Below are 26329 nucleotides of genomic sequence, written 5' to 3' on the forward strand. Positions count from 1 at the left end.
ATATATAAGTTATTTTTTGCCGGAATAGCTGATTTCAGCAAGTGCATTTTCTCATATACATGCATCTGTCATGGTTCTAAATTTGATGCAAAATTTTGGTAACATCACCGGTGCATTATATAATTATTCAGTGTGACAATAAATTTTGCCACATTCCACCCTGCAGCGCTGTGGTTCTGCGTTGCAATGTAGTACAGGCTAGCATAATGGCTGTAAAATTAAACATGGATTAAGGTAGTGAATGGAACTGTTTGGTATATAAAACAAATGTGTTTAACCACATTTCTCCAAAAACAAAACCCGCTTCACTCAAAATTATTCAATTTATTTCGATTCAATCCAAATGTAAAAGAAATAGTCGAGAAACTATCCGAAATCCTCAACCCACATCGATGACGGGATTTCTGATAAAATACAGTATTAAACTTATCAGGAAACGTGGTTCATTGTTAGAATAATATACTAGCAAAATAAAAGTAACACACTTACCAAATTCGACAAGATATACAGCGCATATGATTGATTTCCTTTAATGTACAGCGATAATCAAAGCAGAAATCACCGTATCGGGAAGTTTTTAATCATCAACCTACGTCATTTCCGGTAAGTGGCGCAACTCCTCTGTGTCAGTTTAGCGATTAATTGAAAGGGTGTATAGGTCTATAGGATTTGACGGCATTGTAGTTTTCTTTTCCACGTTTTGGCAACATCATTTTTGGGTCTGTTTCATGCCTGTCTTGCAGATCTATAACCTATCTCCCAGCATCTTTGGAACAAGAAAAGCAGACTCTTGCTCCATAGTTTTTCAAAATTACCCCAAAAACTCTATCTTCGGGACATGGTACACTGTTCTTGACGAATTATTTTACTACAGACTCTACTTCCTCCAGTGTTAGATTCATCACTTCTATGTTTGTTCATTATTTTCCAAAACTTCTTTGGTTTCTTAGGATCCAGCTCATGTATCATTTCGTCCAGGTATGCAGTTTTTGCCTTTTCTATAGCTTCCTGGAATGCCTGTCTTATAACAATAACTGCCAGTTCATCAGCTGGATCTGAACATTTCTGGAAGTTACTATTTGCCTGTTTGAACTGTTTATTAAGCTCATTTAATCCAGGGACCAATAAACCTTTGCTATGTGGTCAAATCTTTGGTATCACATTTTCTGCACAGCTGATAAGAGTCTCTACGAGTGATGAATACATCACATCTACACTAGAGTCTGTTTGTTGTTGTTCAATCCATGACTGTAATCTCTCTGAAGTTTCTTTTTCCCAGGATAACCAATTGCCATTCTTAAAATCCCATCTTTCTTCAGTTTTCCAGGTCTCTTTTTCTCCCAGTTCAAATGTTACGAGTTTATGATCTGTCGGCTTCCTCTTGTACTTTCCAGTTACTGATGTTCTGTGACAGGGAGCATGGAGTTACTATAGATAAGTCAATCATTTTGTCCTTTCTAGTGGGTGTCTGGTTGTTCTAGCCACAATAATGCGCGTTTAGGGAACGTTTTTTAACGTTTGGATATTTATTGTGTAGAGTCGCCATCACAAAAATCATCAAAGACTCTGAAGCGGCTGCTTATATGGACTATGGTTGTTCATGACCATTAATTGTGTGAAGCATTAAAATCTCCAAGTATCATTAATGGTGTTCCGTACACTTGTGCTTTATCGATTATCTCCGTAAACTTCTAAAGCATCAGTTCATTTGTTGGGGTATGTATACAGAGCATATGAGGAAGTTGCATTTTTCATGGAAGACCTCGCACCAAACTCTATGTCACAGGTTCTTAGATCTTTTCTTTGAAATATTTTTATGCCTTTGTCAATCATCAATGCGACACCTCCTCCTTGTATGATTCTTCTTTCACTAGCTACCCAGTGCCATCTTTCCTTTATTGTATCTTTGATATCAACTTCTGGATGCCATATTTATGATATTGCAAAGATTTTGATGATTTGTGATCTTACTACATTTACAATGAGACTGAAAGAGATGTCAATTGATCTTATGATGGCTTGAGCAATCTTCATTGTGCTTTTTTGTATTTATTATATAATTTAAATGCTACTGTCTTTGTTGTAGTTGATGTTTCAAGTTGATGAATGATTGTCAACCTATGTACACTGATGAGAGATCTCCTTTACAATTTACGCAATGCTTTGCGTTCTTGCACTTTCCTGAGCAGTTTCTTGAACAATTTTCACAGCAGATATCAGATTTGCAGGATGCTGCAATATGACCAAACCTCTGACAATTGTAGAACCTGGTTGGGATGAATAGTGATTCGGATTTTGAAAAGCGTTTGTTGATCTTGGTATGAAGCACAGTTCACAATAAGTATAGGCAAAGGTTGATTTGTGTCTGTGTATCCCAACCTTCTGTAAGATGCATGTACAATAATTTTTGTATTCCTGTTTGCGAAACAACTTGTTCGTTGATATCGGATTCTCTAATGTTGTGGCCTACGTTTTTTAGCACACAAGCTGGTTTTGGCTGGATATTTTGTTTACCGCCAATTTTCCTTTTTCGCGGCAGTAGAAAATAATCCTTCTGGCCAGTCTTGAAGAAGTTTATCCTTATCTTCTTTGTCTTGTGTGCCATCCCACCTCTAGATAGGGGATATGCTAGCATAACATTCACTTGTTTCTGTTTTGTAATCTTTTGGCGTATGGTTCTACTATCTTTGAATTATGTAGGTGACGAGATACCATCAATGATTAGGCAGTTTTTACTGAGATATTCATTGAAAGATGCTCGTTATTTGTTTGCTTGTTCAGGTTTGTGTTGTATTGATGCTGTACTATTATCTTTTCGGCTTTATGTTGATGCTCCTGATGCTTCTGACTGCTGAAGAGCAATAAGTTTAGGAGCTGGAATCATTTCTGTTTGAATACTTACAACAGCATGGCTGTTTTGCTGATTATCTTCTTTTTGCGTATCTGTATCAATGGCTACAGAAAACAGATGGGAGCAGGACTTTTCTACCCCAAAACTTTTCAACCCTTAGACTTTTCAACCCCCTATTTTAAAGACTTGTACAGCTCACAGACGGCAGTTACGTTGACAGGACTCACACTTTTTGCACCCCCCCCCCCACACACACACAAAAAAACAACAACAATGGACTTGTGACCTGAAAAAGCCTATAGTTTTAAATAAGTGACATATCTGAAACAGTATTAACAAAAGTAGTTTTTAATTATATTCATGCAGACAAATACAAAAAGTGAGCTGGATCAGAGTGAAACACCTCATAGTTCTCAATTTCATCTTATATATTAGTTATAAAAGATTATTTGAATATTGAGCATTTACAAGAGGGACCTGTCCATGTGCAGATCAGCCATCTTATTTCTATGTAGTTCTGAGAGCACCTTATTTCCTTTGGGGCTGTTCCATACCTGACTGGCCTCAAAGCGTAAATAGTTGTTCCTACCTTTGGTTGTTCTAACTGATGGCACATCTACACAGTTTTCATATCTTAGATAAAAATTCCAAGGTTTTGAACATATCTGGTGAGATTCCGTACAGACATTTGTAAGTTTCAATAGTTTCAATGCATTTTACCCTGTTCAGATATGGTCAGATGTAATGTTAGCAAATGAACTCAATGAAGAAGATTTTTATAAGTTGAGGTGTAATCATTAAAAATAATTTTTAAAACTCTGTACTGATTTTTTTCTATTTTTTTCTGTGTTGGTCTTGCTTCAAAGATGCCAAACAACAGGACGGTAGTTGAAATTAGATCTGATCAAAGATTGAAAGATAATAAGCTTAGTATCGATTGTCAAAATAATGTTTAGTCTTTGAAGGATATCCAGTTGCTTAGCTGCTGTTTTGCACATTTAAGAAATCTGGGCATCAACATTTATTAAACTATATCTACCTCAATGCCTAAGAGTTTAATTTGCTCTTCACAAACAATAGTATGATAAAGTATATTCTATTGCTTTATTTCTTTAACAGACTTGAAGCCAACTGAAATTGCTTGATATTTGTCAGGGTTAGCCAGCATTTGATTGGAAGTAAACCAGTTTATCAAAATGTTACTTTCATCTTCAAAAGTGGTCTTAACAACATCAGGATTTTTAACACACACAAAAAGAGTAGTGTAATCTGCATAATTATACAAGGCTGGCTAATTGATAAAGTAAGAAGATGTTATTGATAAAGTAAGAAGATGTTATTGATAAAGTAAGAAGATGTTATTGAGAAAGTAAGAAGATGTTATTGATAAAGTAAGAAGATGTTATTGAGAAAGATGTTGGATTCTTGTGGCACGCCTTTCAGGATGTCCCACTCACTGACCAAGTTTGACCCGTTGTTTTCTGTTAGTAAGATAGCTGTGCATTAGTTTACATGCTGGAACTGAGAGACCATATGCATTAAGCCTTAAGATGAGATCATGGGACAGGCAGTCGCTTAGAAGACTCCTCAACATGGCAAGCAGTCGCATAATGAAAGACTTGCTTTAAGAACTATTCCCACCACCAACTTTTGGAAAAACAAAGAAATTCGCTAAACATGTACCGACAACTGCATCCAGTGATATCCCTCCACTTAGCCATTAAGAAACAATCCATGAATCAAATAAGATTGCAGCAAACTTACTAAATAATTACTGCCAATCTCAGACTCTCTTAAATGTACTTAATAGGCCCCTCCATATTTCCACTGACTCTGATACTGCAACACAACAAGACTTTGTTATTTCATGTCATGATGATGTTATTGATTCAATAATGGTTGTCAAGATCGGGAAGAAAACTGGACCTGACTAAGTAAGTAGGAATGACCTGAGGGTAATAGCATTTGAAATTGCTTATCCACTTCTTGACCTGCAAGGTACCAAGCAAGCTCATGTCTGTGCTCTTTATAAGAAGTTCGATCCCCAAGATGTTGGGAATAATGGTGAGTGTTGTAAGTAAAGTTCTTGAAATCAATTGTATAGGTACAAGCTCAATTTCTTGTGTCAGAATGATTATCTGACATCATTTCAATCTGGTTTTGTTTCTAAGGACTCCACTGTCAACTAGCTCATATCGATATATCTTTTTTTTTTGCTTCTAGATGACAGAGAAGAAAAAGCAGTAATTTGTGATATTTCGACGGCTTTTGATCGTGTATGGCATAAAGGTATGAAAATCAAGTTGGGAGGTAGTTGGGTATTCGAATATTCAACAACCTGCTTGTTGCCAGTTGGGAATTTGAATATTCAACTACCTGCTAGTTGCCGGTCGGGGATTTAGATTTTGTCTTGTTTATGGTATGAAATCAAACAGTAATTGTATTTTTATTCATGTACACATATATATCTTTGTAACAAACACTGTTTTAAATCACTATTATTTGTACATTTGCCAGTTGGTTATTCGATAATTTCTAGTTGATTCGGAAGGATCTAACTACCAACCAGATGGTAGTTGGGGATTCAGATTTTGTCTTTTTTTATAATTGAAAGGTACACATGTGAAGAAATCATGTGCCAAATGTAATTTTATGTATTTTTTATACCAATAACTAGCATGTGGATAAACAACAATTCTATTCTACTGCACACTAGTTATTGAATGTTGTCCTTGACAACATGGTACATGATTTAAGTAAGAAAATTACTTCAGATGTTTTATGAATACCGCCGACCCTGGGACTAAAATGTCAAGCTATCTACTCGAGTAAGAAAATACCAACACCGATAGTGTACAAAATGTTTTATTATAAAACCATTCAATATTATTCAAATAACAATAACTCTTACTTCGTGTCAAAAGGAAAACCATTGTAACAAATTTCTAAAAAATCAAAATAATAGCACAAAGAAGTTTGTTTGCAGCCTAACTCCGAGCAAGAATATAAAACCCAACAAGAGCAACTCAAGTGGATAACAACACTCGAGTGAATACCAACACTCAAGTTGATACCAACACTCAAGTGGATACCAATACTCAAGTGGATACCAACACTCAAGTGGATACCAACACTCAAGTGGATACCAACACTCAAGTGGATACCAATACTCAAGTGAATACCAACACTCAAGTGGATACCATTACTCAAGTGGATACCAACACTCAAGTGGATACCATTACTCAAGTGGATACATTAAATAAATAAAATTGAAAGAAATGTTAATAAAATGCTTGTTACAATGATAAAACATGAGTTTAATTTAAAAAATGATCTCAAGTGTTAATAGTTTCTAGAAATTTAACAGAAAAAGTTCTATTTTGATGAAAAGTGTAAGTAACACAGTTGAATATAGAATTATTTTAAACTCATGCATTTACAGAACTTTGTTTAAATGAGCACCTACCACATCAAATATGTGTGGGAGACCCTTTAACCCTTTCCTTCATAGATAAGTCTTTTAACGCCACTATGCATAGCCTCTCTGAAGTTATAAAACAAGGGAAGAAACTAGGGACAACTGATGTGGCCACATGAAGGAAAGTGTTCGCCAAAATTATGTTAGTTTCTAGACGCAATTATGCTAATCGCTATGTTTAAGTGAGTATCAAGTTTCATTTTTTTCTTTTCATCGGATTTGGAAATATGGCCCGAGTTTCAAGTTTGTGCACAACGCTGGTGCTGACAATGTTGACACCAAAGCTCTGACAAAACTTCATCTTTATTGCTTCAAAAAATGCAAAAAATAAAAGCAGAAGAAGAATGCAAAACCCATAATAAGCCATCTTAATAGTCAACAATCAATATGTAAAAATCATTTTCTTAAAAATAAACTTTCATGTAGACATTAAACAGGAGGCCAATAAGGGCCTATGCTCTACTGGCATGGCTCTTGTGGTCATTTTTCAATCCAGAGCATGTATGTATGGGTAAATGGCAACAAACATATAGTTCACGTTTTGTGTTTGGGTTACCTGAAAACATTGCACGTTCAACATCTGAGGACAGAAAGTGCTGAAAGCAGATTAGTTGCATGAACTATTTTAATATGTGCCATTGAAGGTCATCTGACAAAAACAAAATTGCTTTCAAAACTGTACTCATGGTCAAAATTTCATTTCTGTAGCTTTAAAAATAAAAAAAGTTAGTCAAAAGGTCAAAGTCAAGGTCATCCGAGGGCAACATTGATGCTCGTTTGCAAAACTGTACACATGGTCCAAATATCATTGCTGTAGCTTTAAAAATAAAAAAAGAAGCTCAACAGGGGTGGGGCCAGCTTAGGCTCCAGGGGCATAATTTCAACTGTTTTGCTAGACGGTCATAATATGATGCTCCACAACAAATATCAAAGGTATGAGCCTTGTGGTTTGAAACAAGAAGATTTTGAAAATATTTCTTAAATAAGTCTCTAGGAAACTTGTGACCCCCGGGGCAGTGCCAGTTTTGACCCAAGGGGCATAATCTGAACAACTATGGTAGCAGACCACTAAATTATGCTTTATTTAAAATAGCAAGTGTCTGCATAGCTGGTTCAGACAAAAAGATTTTCAAACATTCCCAATTTAAGTATACCAAACCTGTATGCCCCGGGGGATGGCCAGTAATGACCCCAGGGGCATAATTTGAACAAACATTCACAAGCAATTGTTCCTACATGGATGCGTGAACACACAAAAAGATTTTAAAACATTTCCCAATTGAAGTTTACCAAACCTGTGAACCCTGGGACGTGGCCAGTAATGACCCCGGGGGCATAATTTAAACAAACATTCACAACCAATTTTGTTTAGATGAATGCAAGAACTACAGACACTTTGGCCAATAGAGCTAAAAAATGGCCTTTTGCCTTTCAACAAGATCAAGGCAAAGTAATTCACAAAATCAACTGCAGAACCAAAATAGCAAGTTGTCTCCCTTTCATCCTAGACTTGACTTTTCATGTAAACTTGGCTAAAATAGACTAATTCGGTCATGCAAACTTGGCTAAAAATAGGTTAGCTAAAAAAAGCAAGTCTTTAAAACTTTCAAGGCCCATAATCTAGGCATGCATGAGTGGATCTGGCTGGTTTTCGAAAGGAACCAAGCTCTGATGGATATCTAAATACTGTACAAGTTTTATCGAGATAAAATCAAAACTGAAGACTGTATCGTGTTCTCAAGCAATTGTTTACAGATGCTAGGATGCACTGAAGCACGGACGCACATACTACGTACACATAACCATCGCATAAGCTCTTCTGGCCTTTGGCCAGTCGAGCTAGAAAATGAAACAGCATGTAATTTCTGATCAGTTGATCCATTTTAAATCTGGGGTATTATATTTTTAAACAGACATATGAAAAAAACTTGTCCGTGATTCGTATTATTATGTGACACAAAACAGTATAAACAACATTGATTTTGGTGTATCAAAATAAAAGAATATGTGTTTCATACGTGTCAGTTTCATCCCTTCTATTTTCCCTCAATATTATATACCATACATTATAGATCCAACAACAGTCCAGTGTTCAATGCCATTTATAGAAACTCAATATCATATGCTGGAACCTGAATTAAGTTCTAATAAAAAATAAATAAATATGTAGCACACTGAAGACCAAACTGGTGATGTCTTATTTGTCAGATTTACCGCAGTTGTTTTTCAGAAAAAAAGCATTTCTTTTGTAATAATTCTGTTTACCAAAAATGGTTCATTGTGAAGCCATGTTGCAACATGCAAAAACACTTTGTCATATGTCAGTTACTATGTCGAGAAGATTGAAACCATTGACTATGAAAAATGAATACTTAAAAGGGAGAACAAAGTTATTATTGTTCAGGATTATCATTCTAAATAATAATTATATAGGAAAATAATAGGTTAACCTTCACCCTCTCCTTTTTCAAAAGAAATTTATTTATTTTCATTTTGCCCACTCACTCTAAATTCTTCTCGGCCCAAATACAACAAACAAAATTAATAATGAAATTTGTTCAATATCTGGCAACATGAAGTATTTCTTGCAATTTCTCAATGAGTCATACTTTTTTTGCACAATAGCTGAAGAAGGTTCTAGATTCAATACAACAAAGTATTAGTGTCAATCAGTGCTTATTTATGAATGATATATATTTTGTTTTTATGATTTGCCCTGATGAGCATGAAGTGAAATGGGATAAACCCATGTAATGTCATTTATTTTTTATGGATATTGCTGACTTATTTTATTTCATTCAACATCATTTATGTAAAACAATAATACTTAGTCATAGTGTCTAGAAATGTTTACAACTTCAATACTTTCAAAAGGTTTTAGAAATTAACACAATCAATCAAGGCAGATGACTAGCAGAAAAAGAATGAATGCAAACATTTATAATTTTACTCAAGAAACACTTTTAAACATTGCTTTTCACTTTATCTTCATCATTGGCAGCGCCCATGCTTCACATTTATGTAAGTCACTACTCAAGCCCTCTGGGAGAATTGACTAACAAAAATTTGTTTTAATGTATCTTTTTTAAGTAAATGAAATTATCAGAATTGTCTTGTTTTGTTGAGTGTTGAATGTAGAACACATTATTGTATGTGCTACCAACTGAGTTATGGCAGATAATGTTATTAAATTCTGAAAACTTTACTTAAATTTCTATCACTTAATCCCAGCGTCAATTCGCCTCTGCACAAAACAAGATTTTGCCTGTCAAATGTCCTATGGTACAAGAAGATGATCTTGTAAATATGGTACTTTAAAGTAACTCTACAGTATTAGCCTGCACAAATCAAGGAACATCAAACATTTGCATATATCTAGTCAAAAAAAAGTTGTTTGGTCCCATAGCTTATCATTTGTTGAGGTAGAAGGATGCTTATTGCTTGTTTGGCATGTATCCTGGAAGATTTCTGTTTTCCAATCAGAAATAATTTGAGCATAAGAACTGATTTAAGATGACAAGAACCAAATTTTTTTGCATTCATAGAAATACATGTACGTGAATATCTAGGAAAAGCCTTAAAGCCTCTGCAAAGTTTATTAGAAATAAATCTCATAAGTTGCTAATTTTGTGTCATAACTTCAGCTTTTCTTGCAATCCAAATACAACTAGTTTTGAAAAACTTGAATGTACCATCGCATATACAATTAACAATGTCTTTCCCAATTAGAAGTAAGCTTGGGGATGAGGGGACATTTCTGGTGATTCCAAATCTAACAGCAGGACGGATCAGTTAGGCTGCCACTCAGGATATAAATATTGTTGGTTTTTACATCCCAATGTTTTATTCTTAATTCCCAATATGGCAAACTAAAGACACCACAGTTTACAAATGCAAACATCTGTAGGTGAATATTTTGCTATACTTTAAACACTGACCTCATCAATTTGCACATGTTAATCCCTCAATAAAATCTACAGTGGTTAAAAATTGCATAATGATCATATACACGCGTATGAATGTTGGTGTTTTTGATGGTTGTCAACACCTGTATGAATGTTGGTGGTTTTGATGGTTGTCAACACCTGTATGAATGTTGGTGGTTTTGATGGTTGTCAACACCTGTATGAATGTTGGTGGTTTTGATGGTTGTCAACACCTGTATGAATGTTGGTGGTTTTGATGGTTGTCAACACCTGTATGAATGTTGGTGGTTTTGATAATCATACACACCTGTATGAACGGTGATGGTGATGATGATGATCATACACACCTGTATGAATGTTGGTGGTTTTTATGGTTGTCAACACCTGTATGAATGTTGGTGGTTTTGATGATCATACAAACCTGTATGAACGGTGATGGTGATGATGATGATCATACACACCTGTATGAATGTTGGTGGTGGTGATGATCATACACACCTGTATGAATGGTGATGGTGATGATGATGATCATACACACCTGTATGAATGTTGGTGGTTTTGATGGTTGTCAACACCTGTATGAATGTTGGTGGTTTTGATGATCATACACACCTGTATGAATGTTGGTGATGATGATGATCATACACACCTGTATGAATGTTGGTGGTGGTGATGATCATACACACCTGTATGAATGTTTGTGGTTTTGATAATCAAACACACCTGTATGAATGTTGGTGGTGATGATGATCATACACACCTGTATAAATGGTGGTGGTTTTGGATGATCATACACACCTGTATGAATGTTGGTGGGGATGATGATCATACACACCTGTATGAATGTTGGTGGTTATGGATGATCATACACACCTGTATGAATGTTGGTGGTGATGATGATCATACACACCTGTATGAATGTTCGTGGGGGTGATCATACACACCTGTATGAACGTTGGTGGTGGTGATGATCATACACACCTGTATGAATGTTGGTGGTTTTGGATGATCATACACACCTGTATGAATGTTGGTGGTGATGATGATCATACACACCTGTATAAATGTTCGTGGGGTGATCATACACATCTGTATGAATGTTCGTGGGGGCGATCATACACACCTGTATGAATATTGGTGGTGATGATGATCATACACACCTGTATAAATGTTCGTGGGGTGATCATACACATCTGTATGAATGTTCGTGGGGGCGATCATACACACCTGTATGAATGTTGGTGGTGATGATGATCATACACACCTGTATGAATGGTGGTGGTTTTGGATGATCATACACTCATGTATGAATGTTGGTGGTGATGATGATCATACACACCTGTATGAATGTTGGTGGTGATGATGATCATACACACCTGTATGAATGTTCGTGGGGGTGATCATACACACCTGTATGAATGGTGATGATGATCATACACACCTGTATGAATGGTGGTGGTTTCGAAGATAGTACACATCTGTATGAATGATCTCTGTTTATATTGAAATATTTTGACAGTATTTTATTCACATTGCTTCATTCCCATTGCTTTAATTATTTTTGGATATCTTTGTAGAAAAAAGATCCCAATACTATGCAGGGCCCAAATTCTTGAGAAATCTTAATTTCAGGATTAAGTTTAGTTCAAAACTTTTGTTTTGGTATAAGTTGTAATTTTAAAGAGTATTGAGACTTTTAAAGGAAACTGTTTCAAAGATGACATTACAACACCATGTTTTTAATTATGAAATGAAGTTTAAGCAAGTAATCTGGCTAAATGAAATATGATACTTTAACCTGTTGGGCTTAAGATACTTGTAAGAATAGGGCCAGAACATTAATGAATTTATACTGTTATTCAATATGAATTTAACCAAAATGAGGTAAAATAAAGAGTAAGACTAGTTTCAAACAATGGAATGCCTTGTGATTTTCATGTAAAAAGAAGTCCTGTTTGTTTACAAAAAAGTTTCACTCATTTTCAAATGATCACAGACAAACTCATTCCTTACAATTATATAAAAGGATTCTATTGCAACAACAACTAATAAAGAATTCAGTGTCACAATGCATGTGGATATCTTGTATACATGTACCTAATTAGGCCTGTCTTATCAAATCAGCAAATCAAACAATCCATGTGTAGTTTTCCTATCTCGATTTTTGGAGGAAATATAAACTGTTCAAAACAAACTGATGGACTGATTTTTTAAAGACAAAAATCTATATGTATTTGTAAGTAGATCTCGAGATTTACATTGTAGAACCAACATAACATCTTATTGAATTAATTGATATACCAATATTTTGCCATGCTGCTCATTGATAATTGGGAGCCAATAAGAAATCAGTAATGTTTTGCCAGCAATGAACAAACTATAGAATTGAGCAATTACCAGACAAAATAAAATAAAAAGTTCACTAGAAAAGACAGATATGTGGAAAGAATTCATTTGGGTCAACTAATAAAACAAAAGAAACAAAAAAACTTTAAAAAATACTATATAAATAGTTACCTTTATAAATGTATGCGACTTAAGTTGAAGATGAAAAAAGATAAATTTGCTGTAAATATACTGAGATCCCAGATTTACAGCTTTGTTAGGTAATAATACATCATAAGTCCAAAAATGGTATTACTAAAAAAAAAAAAAAATCAAATGTCAAGTACTGATTTAATCAAATGATAAAAAAGTTGTCCTTTATCAAAGTATAATTCACAATAATAAAATCAAATTTAAGACTTATAATTCTTAATAATAAATATATTTTAGGTCAGAAAAAGATCCCAAACCTCTGGCCCGATGTAAGGTAACCTGGTGAAAAATCATGAAACAGCACGGAAATTTAAACATAACAGATATCCTTTTTTATTTAAAATCATTTTTCTCTGAACCAAGTTAGACAATCACAGACAGTTCATTCTCTCATGCGCACCCAAAACTTTACAAAAGAGGCAAAATATATACAATCTATAAAGTTAAATACTCATGAATTATATACAACTACAAAAATATAATATTCTAGTCATATCAGCAGTCAATGCTACACCTCACACACATAATAATATAATATACAAAAATGCATAGAATTTCATAAAATTCAAATTCATAACAAATGAAAAATCTCACGAATTTGCATGCAAAACCAAAAAAGGTCACTTTCAAACTAGGCCAATTATTTTTGTAGTACGAGGCTTATGTAACAATTCTTATAAGAAATCAAAGATTAGCATTAAAATATTTAATATCTGCTTTAGATTTTTCAGCTATATAATGCCAGTTTATACAAATACACATCAAAAACATTATGCTGCTAGACACACATGAGCTTTTTTGTTTGACACCTAACATCAGTCAACAAGGGGCAATACTCTATTGAAAATAGATCATGGCATAATTAAACAAGTTTCAAGAAAGTTTAATTATTCTATTCAAGAAATGATGGTTAACAAGAACTCCCAAGTAACATTTTCTATAAATTATAATTCCACAAAATAACTGTTCAAATTTGACAAACGTCCATTACAATATGGACCAGAGTGCCACATAGCGAACAAGAACGCATGTTTGGTCATTCTAAAAGAGGCATAACTCAACATTTTTAGAGTCAAGAGTCATTGGCCTAGCTACACATGTGTGTATTCTCTCTGTCAACATATGTACCAAGTTTCATTTGAATATTTTCAATTATTTTTGAATTATGGCAAAGGTCAACATTTTGCAAGCTGACAATGACAAGAAGTTAGACCATGACTTTTCCTCTTTGAAAAATATATAGTCATATAGTTATTTTTTTGTTAAAAAAATCTAATAAGTTAAAATAAATGAATTCCATAAGGTTTCTTTTAAAATTTTGTCTCTGAGCAACAGAATGAAAAATTGGTCGAAAAATGAAATATTCAGGGGAAAAAATTAACTTGGTATAGCTTAAATATTGCATAAAATGATTGGGAAGATCTTTAAAGTATTTAACATTAAAATAAATGTTATTAATGCATGCCACAATTAAAATAGTTTTTTTTATAAAAATGGCTTATATATAAGTCAATGATAAGTATGAAAAATACAGCAGACATTTTAAAAGTGGTTACATAGCGTACATCCTAATAAAATGAACAAAACTATTGATTATTTGCGTATTTTTTTTTCAAACGTTTTATCTTTTCTATGAATACTGATTATGCAGATAAACATTAAAATCATTTTTTTAATAAACCTTATAAAATGAGAAATCACTTTCTATGCAAGGAATTTTATTATTTTAACTCTAAAAACTAAAGCTCATCTAAAATATTATTAGAAGTCTTTTTCCCAGCAGACGAATTTCTCTGATTTTTTCTTTCCATCTGCACATTTGGAATAATCACTTCCTGTAGGCTGGTTCTCATTCTACAATCACATTCAATTCTACACCTGGGTCTGGAAGAGTAAACCAGACTATCACAGCCACAATGATCAGACTGGTCCACTGTTTTCAAGCGCTTGCTGACAACCCCATCTGAGCAAGAATCCTGGGAATTGGAGCGCCCAGTCTGCTTTAGAATGCCATGTTGAACTGGTGTTGTCTGCTGCTGGCTGGTGGAATGTTTGTCCTGCTGTTTGTTAAACAAGTACAACAAATGGTCCAGAAGGTCTCCGAAGAAGTTATCCACCTCATCATAATCTGAAACAATAGGTTCTAGTTATACAAGGTAATATTTATACAAATCATATGTAGATATAAATTACTGTGAAATCATTGATATTTGTGTGCTTGTGATTTCATGGCTTTTGGTAAAAATATAATTTCGTGGGTTCTTAAATTTGTGGATTTTCATTTTTTTTTTAAAATATATAATCGAAACTGCGATCCTAAATCGTCTGCAAATTCACTATGCGCCGATGTCGTGCTATGTATCATCTACGTCAGTAATTCAGTAGCATTATTGAGTTGTCAAAACCTAAGGAATCCAACTCCTGTCATCATAAAAATACACTGGATTGAACAATCCTAAATCCTTGGTGATTGGCTTTTGACATTGTAACAAGCTTATTACAAACCCGAATTGCAAACTTTTCCTCCTACAGACTTCATTAACATTGTGGAGATTGAGCTTGAAATTACATATAGTACTTGGCACACAACACTGACTTTACTTTTTAACAATAAGTTAGTCAACAGCTACCCATAGCTGTTTTAAAATGATAAAACATACTTGGAAAGACGTTGATATCAATCACTGCATATCGCTTTGTTTCACACTCGACGATCACGTCAACACCAAATAGATCAATTCCAAGTTTCTCACGTAGCGTCTCGCTGAGGGCGTTCAGTCGAGATACGTCTGGAATGTACGGAGACCGCTCAATATCGGCAGGGTCCAGCTGGAAATACAATAGAATAATAATGATAACAGTCAATTATTGATATAACCACAAGTCTGCAAGCCCTACTAGGTACAATTTGTATGAATTGTACAAAGCAGGGCTTTTAACAATTTCTTTAGCCAAACAGTAGGACAAAAGTTTGGGCTTGCAGTGAAATCGATGTGTTATTATTTGCACAAAACCGCATTTACACAAAAGCTGTGATATTATCTTTTATTTATTCTGCCAAAAAAACCCCCAGAACTAACAATGGTGCAAATTCAATAAAGTATACAGGACTCTCAGAGTGATTTGTGTTTTATTGCCTATGGATTAGAAACCTGCTATTTGGGTGAAATTACAATAGAGATGGCAGACAGGTCATCTTGTGAAATAGTGTGATAATATCAAATATCAATTTTTCAAAAGTACTTGTATACAAATATAATATATAAATTCTGATTTAATCATTTAGAAAGCTTCAGACTATAATAACAGCCAAAGTTCCATTTAGCCATAAATTGTTTTTTTCCGTGGGTTAAAACACAGTATGTGCATGTGTATTGGCTAGTATAGAGACTTTGCTAAACAATTAAAGATGCACTCTTACTCCCAAATTAGATTAAGCACAATTAATACATTTTTTTAAGATACCAAAAAGGAAGAAAAACTGTTGAAAACAATTGTTCATATGAAGCATACTGTGTTCAATCTGAAAGAAAGATGCAGCAAACACAGTATTTCTACCTTATGAGACAATAGAAGATAACAGTTAATCTTTTAGCATTCACCAATCATTTGATATTTTGGCATTTTCAGTTATAGAAAACATGGTTATAATCTTGTTATCATTAATTAAAATTTTCCATAAAAGCATTATTTAGTGAGTAGTTAAAGGTTTATCAGTCAAAATTTATGTTTGTTGTGCATTCATATGTATTGAATTTGAATAAGAGTGTCACTTAAGTTGGCAGCTGGGCTATTACTGACTATAATGCTGATTTAATGGTTAGTGAAGCAAATAAAAAAAACAATTACTTAGTATCATCTAAATGACTTGAAAAGCATTTTAGTTATGGACAAGGTTTAAGACTTTGAATGACAGAGAAACCATGGCTATGACAATACTTTGAATGACAGAGAAACCATGGCTATGACAATACTTTGAATGACAGAGAAACCATGGCTATGACAATACTTTGAATGACAGAGAAACCATGGCTATGACAGAGAAACCATGGCTATGACAATACTTTGAATGACAGAGAAACCATGGCTATGACAATACTTTGAATGACAGAGAAACCATGGCTATGACAATACCTCTACATTTTCTGTGAAATTCAGACTAGCTAAAAAAAGGAACTTTTTTCATTTTTCATTACTCAGATCTGTTTGAACATTTTCTTGTTGCTATTTTTCTTTTTTGAGAAAAATATTATTCTGCTCATACACATATTGCCCAAGTTTGGTGATGATATGTCAAAATCTCCTCAAGCTACAGCACAGTCTTTATAAAGATTGTGTATTTTAGGTAAATTAAGGGCCATAGCTCTGATGTGACTGAAACAATATCGCTGGTTATCAAAAAAGGCCAAAATATTCTGCCCATAAACACATATTGTCCAAGTTTGGTGATGCCTGGACAGAAGCTTCTCTTGTACAAGCACGGACACTTAGTGGATGCAACATGTGTGATGCAGTTGCTTCCAAAATATGTCCCTTTTTATCAAACATGCATATAAAAAATTGTGATTGAAAAAAAAGGAAACTGCACAAGAGGATTTTCTTTTAGACAAATGCAATTTTGAAGCAGGATGTATGTTTATAGAGGAAAAAGTTAACACTTCTGAATTAATGAAAGGTCTAAAAACTTTAACACAAAATTCTATCTAGTGACCTATTTTTTTTCCTATATTCGCACTGATCATAAATATGATATTTACAAATGTTCTGACTAAGCTTGATGAAGATTAATATATTAAAGCACTTTTGAATATATGAACTCAATTTCTTTCTTAATTTAACCTAATGATTTAGTTTTGGACCAGAGTTGACCAATATTCACACTGTTCTTAAATATTATGGTGACAAATATTACTAATAATAAACAGTTGTATTTATGACATGTAAAAAACCTTCTGCTAGCGACAACTGCACAATCACCTGCTTACCTTCCTGATTTTCGCTAATCTATAACCCTAAATTTTTCAATAAAAATTTGGCTAAAAATACTCTTGCCTTACCTCTGTCAAGTGATGGGACGAGTCACTCTTACATACGTCGTGGGTGTCAAAATATATTGTGGGATGGTCTGGAAGGGAAATCATTAAATACAAAAAAAATGTTTTATGTTCTTAAAATTTAATGGCAATTTATTTACCATGACTCATTAGACCTATCAATATGGTGATAACTTTATTGCGTTTGAAATAGGTAATTCATTTATATTGCCAAATAATTAAAATAAAAATGTGCATATTAATGTTGAAAATGTAAAATTTCATTGTCGAAGTGAACTAGTGTACCAAATACCAGGTTGAGAAATAAACTAGAAAGGTCTCAATGCAACAAAACCAGGTTTTAAATTTGTGCAATCAGGAAGTTTAAGTTTTGGGTATCAAAATACAAGTAGTGACCTTCATCTTGTTCCTAACAACCCCAAATACTATCTACAGCTTGCTTTATTCACAGTTTAATCACTGCAAATCATTCTAATTTTAAGTTATTGTGCCAAAACTGTTTTCCACTTGTCTATAACTTGACCTTAATTAAAGTTTTTCTATTTTTAGCAACAGTGACCTTGACCCCCCTGATCCCAAATGGAGTTCCCATGTACACATTCACATAAGCTTGGTATACCAAGTTTCAACAATATGAATTATTCCTAATTTAAGCTTTTGAGCGAAAATAATTTATCATTTTTTAGTTACAGTGACCATGACCATGTCTCCATTGACTCAAAAAGCAATCCCAAGGTATGACTTTGTTATTGAGTAGAAACCATGTTTCTATTTTTCGTAACAGTGACCATGTCCTAAACAAGCCAAAAATCTAAAAATCTATCCGAAGCTTCATCTTTACATAAGCTATTAACACACCAAGTTTCATCACTATCCATTAATGCTAAACAAATTTATTGAATGTAAACAATTTTCATATTTTTAGTACCAGTGACATTGACCCTACTGACTCTAAAAGCAATCATAAGGTACATCTACAAATAAGCTTCGTACACAATAAAATTTATCATTTACGAGTTATTCTTAATGAAGTTATCGAGTGGACACCAACGTTCTAATTTTATTTACAGTGACCTTGACCCCACATACCCTAATTGCAATCCCAACATTATGTCTCCATTAAAAAATTAAATTTTATGCTTACATAATGCTACATACTAACTTTCATCACAATAGGTCACACTTTAACTAAAGTTATTGAGTGGAAACTGTTTTTCTATTTTCAGTAAATGTGACTTTGACCTAGGCCCCACACACCCTAAATGCAATCCAAAGTGTGTCTATACACTTGCTACATGCCAAGCTTAATTACTATGTGTCAGTCATAACTAAAGCGATAGAGCTGAAAATGTTTTTCTATTTTCAGTTGCAATGACCTTGACCCCAAATGCAATCCTGAGGAACATCTACAAGTGAGCTTGCTAAATACCAAGTTTTATCACTATGTGTCAATAACTAAAGTTTTTGAGCAGAAACCACATTCTTATAGCTTGAAGTTTATGTTCAAAACCTGTTTAAAAAAATTGTACTTCAATATGTAAAAAGGATGCCAGTTTTTTTTTATCTTCAATAAAGAGGCAAACAATTATTTCCATGACAACAAAATAAATGTGAGTGGACACTCGCACCTCCTGCATAAAGGTTCTTCAACGATGGTCGTTGTCCGATGTACTGCTTGCTACCAAGCTTGAAGATTTTGTACAAGGTCGCATTGTGGTTCACGAACGTCTGGGCAACACAGGGGGGGTTGATATTCTGTAGGCCATCCTCGTTGAAAATCACAGACATCTGCAACAATAGGACAAAAATATAGTTAGAATGAAGCAAGTTTGTTCTTATTGTCTTTTCTTATTAAATGATAACAAGAGCAACGTAACGGCATATGCTGACGCTAACCTGTTTTTCCTTAGTGGATTAAGGGTTATAAGTCAACAATTATAACAAGAGGGCCATGATGGCCCTATAACGCTCACCTAAGCAAAGTGATCTCTGTGATAAAGCATTTATAAAAATGTCCCAATTTAAACACATCTTTAGTGATGACTATGCCTTGTTTTATATTTGTAAAGGGTCATGCAATGAATCTACCTGTAAAATTTCATTGAATTTTGCTTGGTAGTTTCAGAGTCCATTTTGTTGTTGTTGTTGTTGATCAATCTCAATGCCTTGTTGTATTATTGTAGAGGGTCATGCAATGAAGCTTCCAGTAACGTTTCAGTGAATTTGGCCTGGTAGTTTCAGAGGAGATAATTTTTAAAGCAAAACAGGAAGTCGGCCATTTTGTTGTTGTTGTTGTTGATCAATCGCGACCCCTTGTTGTATTTTGTAGAGTGTCACCCAAGGAAGCTTCCTGTAAACTTTCATTGAATTTGACTGGTACTTTTAGAGGAGATGTTTTTTTAAAGCAAAACAGGATGTTGGCCATTTTGTTGTTGTTGTTGTTGATCAATCGCGACCCCTTGTTGTATTTTTATGGGGTGTCACCCAAGGAAGCTTCCTGTAAAGTTTCATCAAATTTGACTGGTAGTTTTAGAGGAGATGTTTTTTTAAAGCAAAACAGGATGTTGGCCATTTTGTTGTTGTTGTTGTTGATCAATTGTGACTCCTTGTTGGATTTGTGTAGAGGGTCACCCAAGGAAGCTCCCTGTAAAGTTTCATTGAATTTGGAGTGGTAGTTTCAGAGGAGATGTTTTTTTTAAAGCAAAACAGGAAGTCAGCCATTTTGTTGTTGTTGCTTTTGTTGTTGTTGTTCATCGATCACAACCCCTTGTTGTATTTTTGTAGATGGTCACCCTTGGAATCTTCCTGTAAAGTTTCATTGAATTTGGACTGGTAGTTTCAGATGAGATGTTTTTTTTAAAGCAAAACAGGAAGTCGGCCATTTTGTTGTTGTTGTTGATCAATCGTGACCCCTTGATGCATTTTTGTAAAGGGTCACCCAAGAAAGCTTCATGTAAAGTTTCATTGAATTTGGCCTAGTAGTTTCAGAGGATATGTTTTTTAAGCAATTGTTGACGGACGGACGGACAGAATTATGGACGGACGACGGACAAAGACCGATCACAATAGCTCAGCTTGAGCATTTTGTGCTCTGGTGAGCTAAAAAGCAAGAGTTACATGCCTTTCTACAAATTTGCATATTGGTATCATGTATATGGAGCATGATGTGAATATCTCGAGTGATAGTTATGTGTAAGTTTTTTTTATGGAATTAGGCGTAACCAGAAAATGTTTGTTTCCAGTTCCCTGGCATACACTGTTTTTTTGCGCCCTAAGTGTTTTTGCTAGCAGACATTATTTTTCTGTCCATAATTTTTTCTCCTTTTGAAATACATTTTTAGTGGTTTCTTTTTTGGAAATGATGCTTTAAAACCAACATTTTTTAATGAAAAATAATACAAGACTAAACCTTACCTAAAAATAATAATATCACAACATACCTAACCTATATTTTTTGGCCATAAATTTGGAAATAAACAACACTTGGTTCAGGCCTTAGAATTGTAGTGTTGTGCAATACATGAAGTTCTAGTTTATCACTTCAAACAAACCAAGACCAAGTATTTTGTGCACTGTGTTTCGTATATACATGTTAGACAATCTGACCAATTTGATTCATACATTGGGTTCATACATTTATTTGACCAATATTTGCCCCTGGGGTATTTTTTGGGCACATTTATATGGAAATTATTATTGCCGTGTTGAAAAAATACATAAATCAACTGTCATAAGTCACTTCATCATACAGTAGAACATTTTGAGAAACTTACATAAAAGTCCTATGCTCTCCACTGGTTGGAGAGCAGTAGCCGGCAGAAAGCAGTAGCCGGCAATCGCTTTTATTCGTTTTTTTTTTAAATCTTAAAGAAGGTGAGAATGGTAAAAAAGAACCATATCGAAGCAACACCATTTGCATCGAAGCCAACACAAAGCATAAGTTTATTTACATTTTATTTACAAAAAGTATTGGAAATGTCAAAAAGTTCACCAACTTTCTCGTGGGGGATGCTTACGTGAATGTTACTGCGCATGCGCAATTGAATAAATTTGCATATCTAATTATAGCACTGGCATTTACCGACAGTGAAGTGTTGGTTATGAACAATTATTTGTCGATGAATCACAACAAAATGTATTTTCAAAAAGCCTGTTGAAATGATATTTTCATATTGCCCGTCAATCGCTTTCAAACAATATTGAGACATATTCAAAATTTTATGTATCCACGGTATGGTTTTAGACGCTTTGTTAAAGCAAGACTACTCCAGCGCTTGGTTACCAGTATTACTTCCCTGTTCAATAGAGGCGCTCCATGGGGAAATTATGCTTAGTAAGCCGATAAATATCGGTTTTATAGTCACGGAGCGGTACTGAAATAAAACTGCCGGGTACTGCTTCTCATAATCCATAAATTGGCAATAATTGATTACCCCCTTTGTGGCCCCAATTAGGCACGCGCTTTGTGACAACACAATTTTCAATATCGTAAAGTTAGTAGACCTTGACCGCTAGTTTAATAAAATGTAAGTATTATTTCCGTTACATTTCGATATACCGAGAAACTGCCGGCTACTGCTCTCCAACCAGTAATTCAAGAAATGTAAGGTTGTTGGAAAACTTTCAAATTTTAGCTGTTCATATTTGTTTAAATGATCGGCAAATTTACCCCAGTGGGTATTGGCATTTATATGCACATATATTTTGCTCTTCAGGTATAGTTATAGTGCATTTACGGAAAATATCAATTACTGATAACAAGATTGCAACCCTGTATTTAATAGATGAATAGCTGAAAACGCACAAATATTAAATTGTTTTCAATATTTAATCATCCTTTTCAGTAGACTAAAACAGTTGTATTAATTGTGGTAAATCTTATTTTGGAGTTAAAGTGCATCTTTTACCTATACTTGCGTTTTTTTAACTGCTTATATATACAGAAATGACAAGACCATCCACCGTTAAAAATAGCACTAAATTGCTTGCCTATGGGAAAGTTATAACTTTTACAATTACTTTGGTGAAGGTCAATGTCATAACCTTACATGTACCTGTAGAGTTTCATGAATACTGAATACTTGACCTACTGACCCAGTTTCAGACTAATCTAAACTCTTTATATACTTTGAGTAAAAGTCAGTCAGCAAATTTCCTATAAGGTTTCATTTAAGTTGACAAATGGTTCCGAAGAGATTTTGTTTAAAGTTTTTTCTTTATTTTGAACAAAAAACATAATTTGTATAAAATCATTAAAGGCCTCCCAATTTGCGTAATTTGTTTAAGCATTGTTTTAAGTTTCAATCAAAGACCGTGATTGAGTGGTTGGTAAGGTAATTGACCTTAATGGTACTGGCATGCAAAACTTATACCAGAATTTCAAAACAAACAAGGGCCATAATTTGTATTATACGCAAGGTAGAGTTTTCTTACATGAGTTTTTTAGTTGGTTAGATGGCTGGGGAACTTTTATAATAACCAACCTAACACATCATTTGGTTACTAAGATATGCACTTTATGGTACTTGTACACAGATGTATAGACAAACAAAACAGCTAGAGTGGTGTTACTTGATTATTTGAGTAGGTATGATGACTGAGAAACCTTGTTAAAGTTTCAATCAAATACATCATTTGGTTACAGAGATAATTTGTGGGCTTAAAACCAGAAGGTACTAAAACCTTTTATATTTCACTGTGGCTTGTGACCTTCTGACCTCAACCCCACAAACTATGGCCTCAACAGCATCCAAGAGCGGAAAAATACATAATGTGATTACTGAGATATGCTGTTAATAATACCTTTCATGCACAAGTATAATCAGAATGTCTTTTGTGGATTTTTGGCAGGCAGGGCTGTTACCTTTTGTGGATTTTTGGCAGGCAGGGTTGTAACCTTTTGTGGATTTTCGGCAGGCAGGGCTGTAAACTTTTGTGGACTTTTGGCAGGCAGGTGTAAACTTTTGGCAGGCAGATCTGTAATCTTTTGTGGACTTTTGGCAGGCAGGGCTTTAAGCTTATGTGGACGTTTGGCAGGTAGGGCTGTTACCTTATGAGAACGTTTGGCAGGCAGGGCTGTTACCTTTTGTGGACTTTTGGCAGGCAGGGCTGTTACCTTTTGCGGATGTTTGGCAGGCAGGGCTGTAACCTTATGTGGATGTTTGGCAGGCAGGGCTGTTACCTTTTGTGGATATTTGGCAGGCAGGGCTGTAACCTTTTGTGGACTTTTGGCAGGCAGGGCTGTAACCTTATGTAGACTTTTGGCAGGCAGGGCTGTTACCTCATGTGGATGTTTGGCAGGCAGGGCTGTAACCTTTTGTGGACTTTTGGCAGGCAGGGCTGTAACCTTATGTAGACTTTTGGCAGGCAGGGCTGTTACCTCATGTGGATGTTTGGCAGGCAGGGCTGTTACTTTTATGTGGACATTCGGCAGGCAGGGCTGTAACCTTATGTGGATGTTTGGCAGGCAGGGCTTTTATCTTTTGTGGACTTTTGGCAGGCAGGGCTGTTACCTTTTGTTGACTTTTGGCAGGGAGGGCTGTTACGTTTTTTGGACTTTTGGCCGGCAGGGCTGTTACCTTTTGTGGACTTTTGGCCGGCAGGGCTGTTACCTTTTGTGGACTTTTGGCAGGTAGGGCTGTTACCTTTTGTGGACTTTTGGCAGGTAGGGCTGTTACCTTTTGTGGACTTTTGGCCGGCAGGGCTGTTACCTTTTGTGGACTTTTGGCAGGTAGGGCTGTTACCTTATGTGAACGTTTGGCAGGCAGGGCTGTTACCTTTTGTGGACTTTTGGCCGGCAGGGCTGTTACCTTTTGTGGACTTTTGGCCGGCAGGGCTGTTACCTTTTGTGGACTTTTGGCAGGTAGGGCTGTTACCTTTTGTGGACTTTTGGCCGGCAGGGCTGTTACCTTTTGTGGACTTTTGGCAGGTAGGGCTGTTACCTTATGTGAACGTTTGGCAGGCAGGGCTGTTACCTTTCCTGCTTTTTTTATTTGTTAACTTAAACCACTTCTTAAAATCAGGTCAGAGTTAAGAAGGGCTGTTTAGTGGTATTGAGCAGCACTTTGACTGCGTACATTCTTCCTGTTGTCTTGATCTTGAGCCAGAGTTTTACCTTTCCTCAAGTTGGATCATATCAAGATATTTTTTTACCAAACCAGGTTCCAAGACAGGCTATGTGTTTTGAATTTTTGTGTGTCCAGACATTAATAGCAAAAAAATGTAATAATAAACATCCTTGAAATACCGCTCATAACTCTGGTTATGAAATATGAGCTCATTAACAGCCACTTATTTCCTTTTTTCAGTCTCAATGCAACCACTCTTAACTTAATCTTTACAACTTGACATATCTTGTCACCAACAGTACAGTTTTTACTTGTCTTAAATATCAAACATTCTTTTTCCTATGTTTAAAGGGACTCTCTCACAAATGGTATCAACATGAATAGTTCATTGATGGTACAAAATAGTGTTAACTGTGAAATCATTAATGTTTGTGGCGCATTAATGTTCGTGGTTTTCATGGGTTGGATGATCCACGAATTCAAGATCCCACGAAATAAAGACCCTTTATTCACGTTTTCACTTGCCATGTTATGTACATACTATAGTTTATTCGTTACCGAGGTCACAGTATACATGCAGCGTCAATACCCGTCTCACTGTATATCTTACTATAATTGTTTTGTTAATATATTATATCTGCCTTTAACAAATTATAAACCAGATCATTTAAATGTGTTTTTATGAACCAAATGACAGAAGCACGTGCCTAAACGTGTGTTGTTCATGAAAATCTCCAGGTTTACAAGATGTGAGTGATGAGTGTCAGTTTTCGATTTTTTTCTTTAATGAAATGATTAATCGATTACATTGGAGGCTACTGAGCACCCAACGTGACAATGTTGCAAACAAAGTGTTCATAATACTTATTAAACAAAAACGTGTGAATAAATATTGAAATGATTTGTCAATGATATGAAAAAAGATGATATTCAAAAGTGATTGAATTTGTAAACATCAGCTAACTTTTGGGATTGCTTACTCAAATATACGGACCTTCTCGGTGTTTTCACAGTTTGCAAAATTCTTAATTGGCATTCAATGGCTTCGCCTATCCGTATTTATGGTCAGGGTACATCTTCTTTTATGACCTTAATTTCCAATTAAATCGATAATTGACATGGGTATATGCACTAATTGGCATGTCGTACCACTTAAGCGAGTGTCATAAACCGAGTGACGTAGAGGACGGAAATCACAGCCAGCACGTGGAGATAATGCAGACGATCTAGGAAGATTCAAGTACCCACGAAATTGTAAATTTTCGGCAAACCACAAAATTTCATGCCAACGAATATAAATGATTTCACAGTATGTTGTTATCCATAGATGGTTCAATATTGGGGAGTGTTTGTTGTTATTTGGGTTTGAAAACGAATGGAAAAATTGATATTTGAATATTCGGTAATTCTTTGTT

General features: G+C 34.8%; 1 protein-coding gene across 2 annotated transcripts in view; it reads right to left on the reverse strand.

The window, feature by feature from the left end:
- Positions 1-5700: 5700 nt before the first annotated feature.
- Positions 5701-26329, reverse strand: part of LOC128209586 (inositol-tetrakisphosphate 1-kinase-like) — an 80710-nt gene continuing 60081 nt past the window's right edge. The window contains exons 7-11 of one of the 2 annotated variants that reach the window (XR_008257028.1): positions 19476-19635; positions 17851-17918; positions 15454-15622; positions 11416-14921; positions 5701-11378 (exon numbers count right to left, since the gene is read on the reverse strand). Coding sequence is in view for 1 of the 2 variants with exons in the window: in XM_052913673.1 (XP_052769633.1) it covers positions 14533-14921; positions 15454-15622; positions 17851-17918; positions 19476-19635 (786 nt within the window). In the remaining variant the exon portion in view is untranslated. Of the gene's footprint in view, positions 14922-15453; positions 15623-17850; positions 17919-19475; positions 19636-26329 lie in introns of both variants that reach the window. The other variant, XM_052913673.1, reaches the window with a different exon arrangement.

The sequence above is a fragment of the Mya arenaria genome, chromosome 11 (genome assembly GCF_026914265.1).
Source record: "Mya arenaria isolate MELC-2E11 chromosome 11, ASM2691426v1".
NCBI classification, from domain to species: Eukaryota; Metazoa; Mollusca; class Bivalvia; order Myida; family Myidae; genus Mya; species Mya arenaria.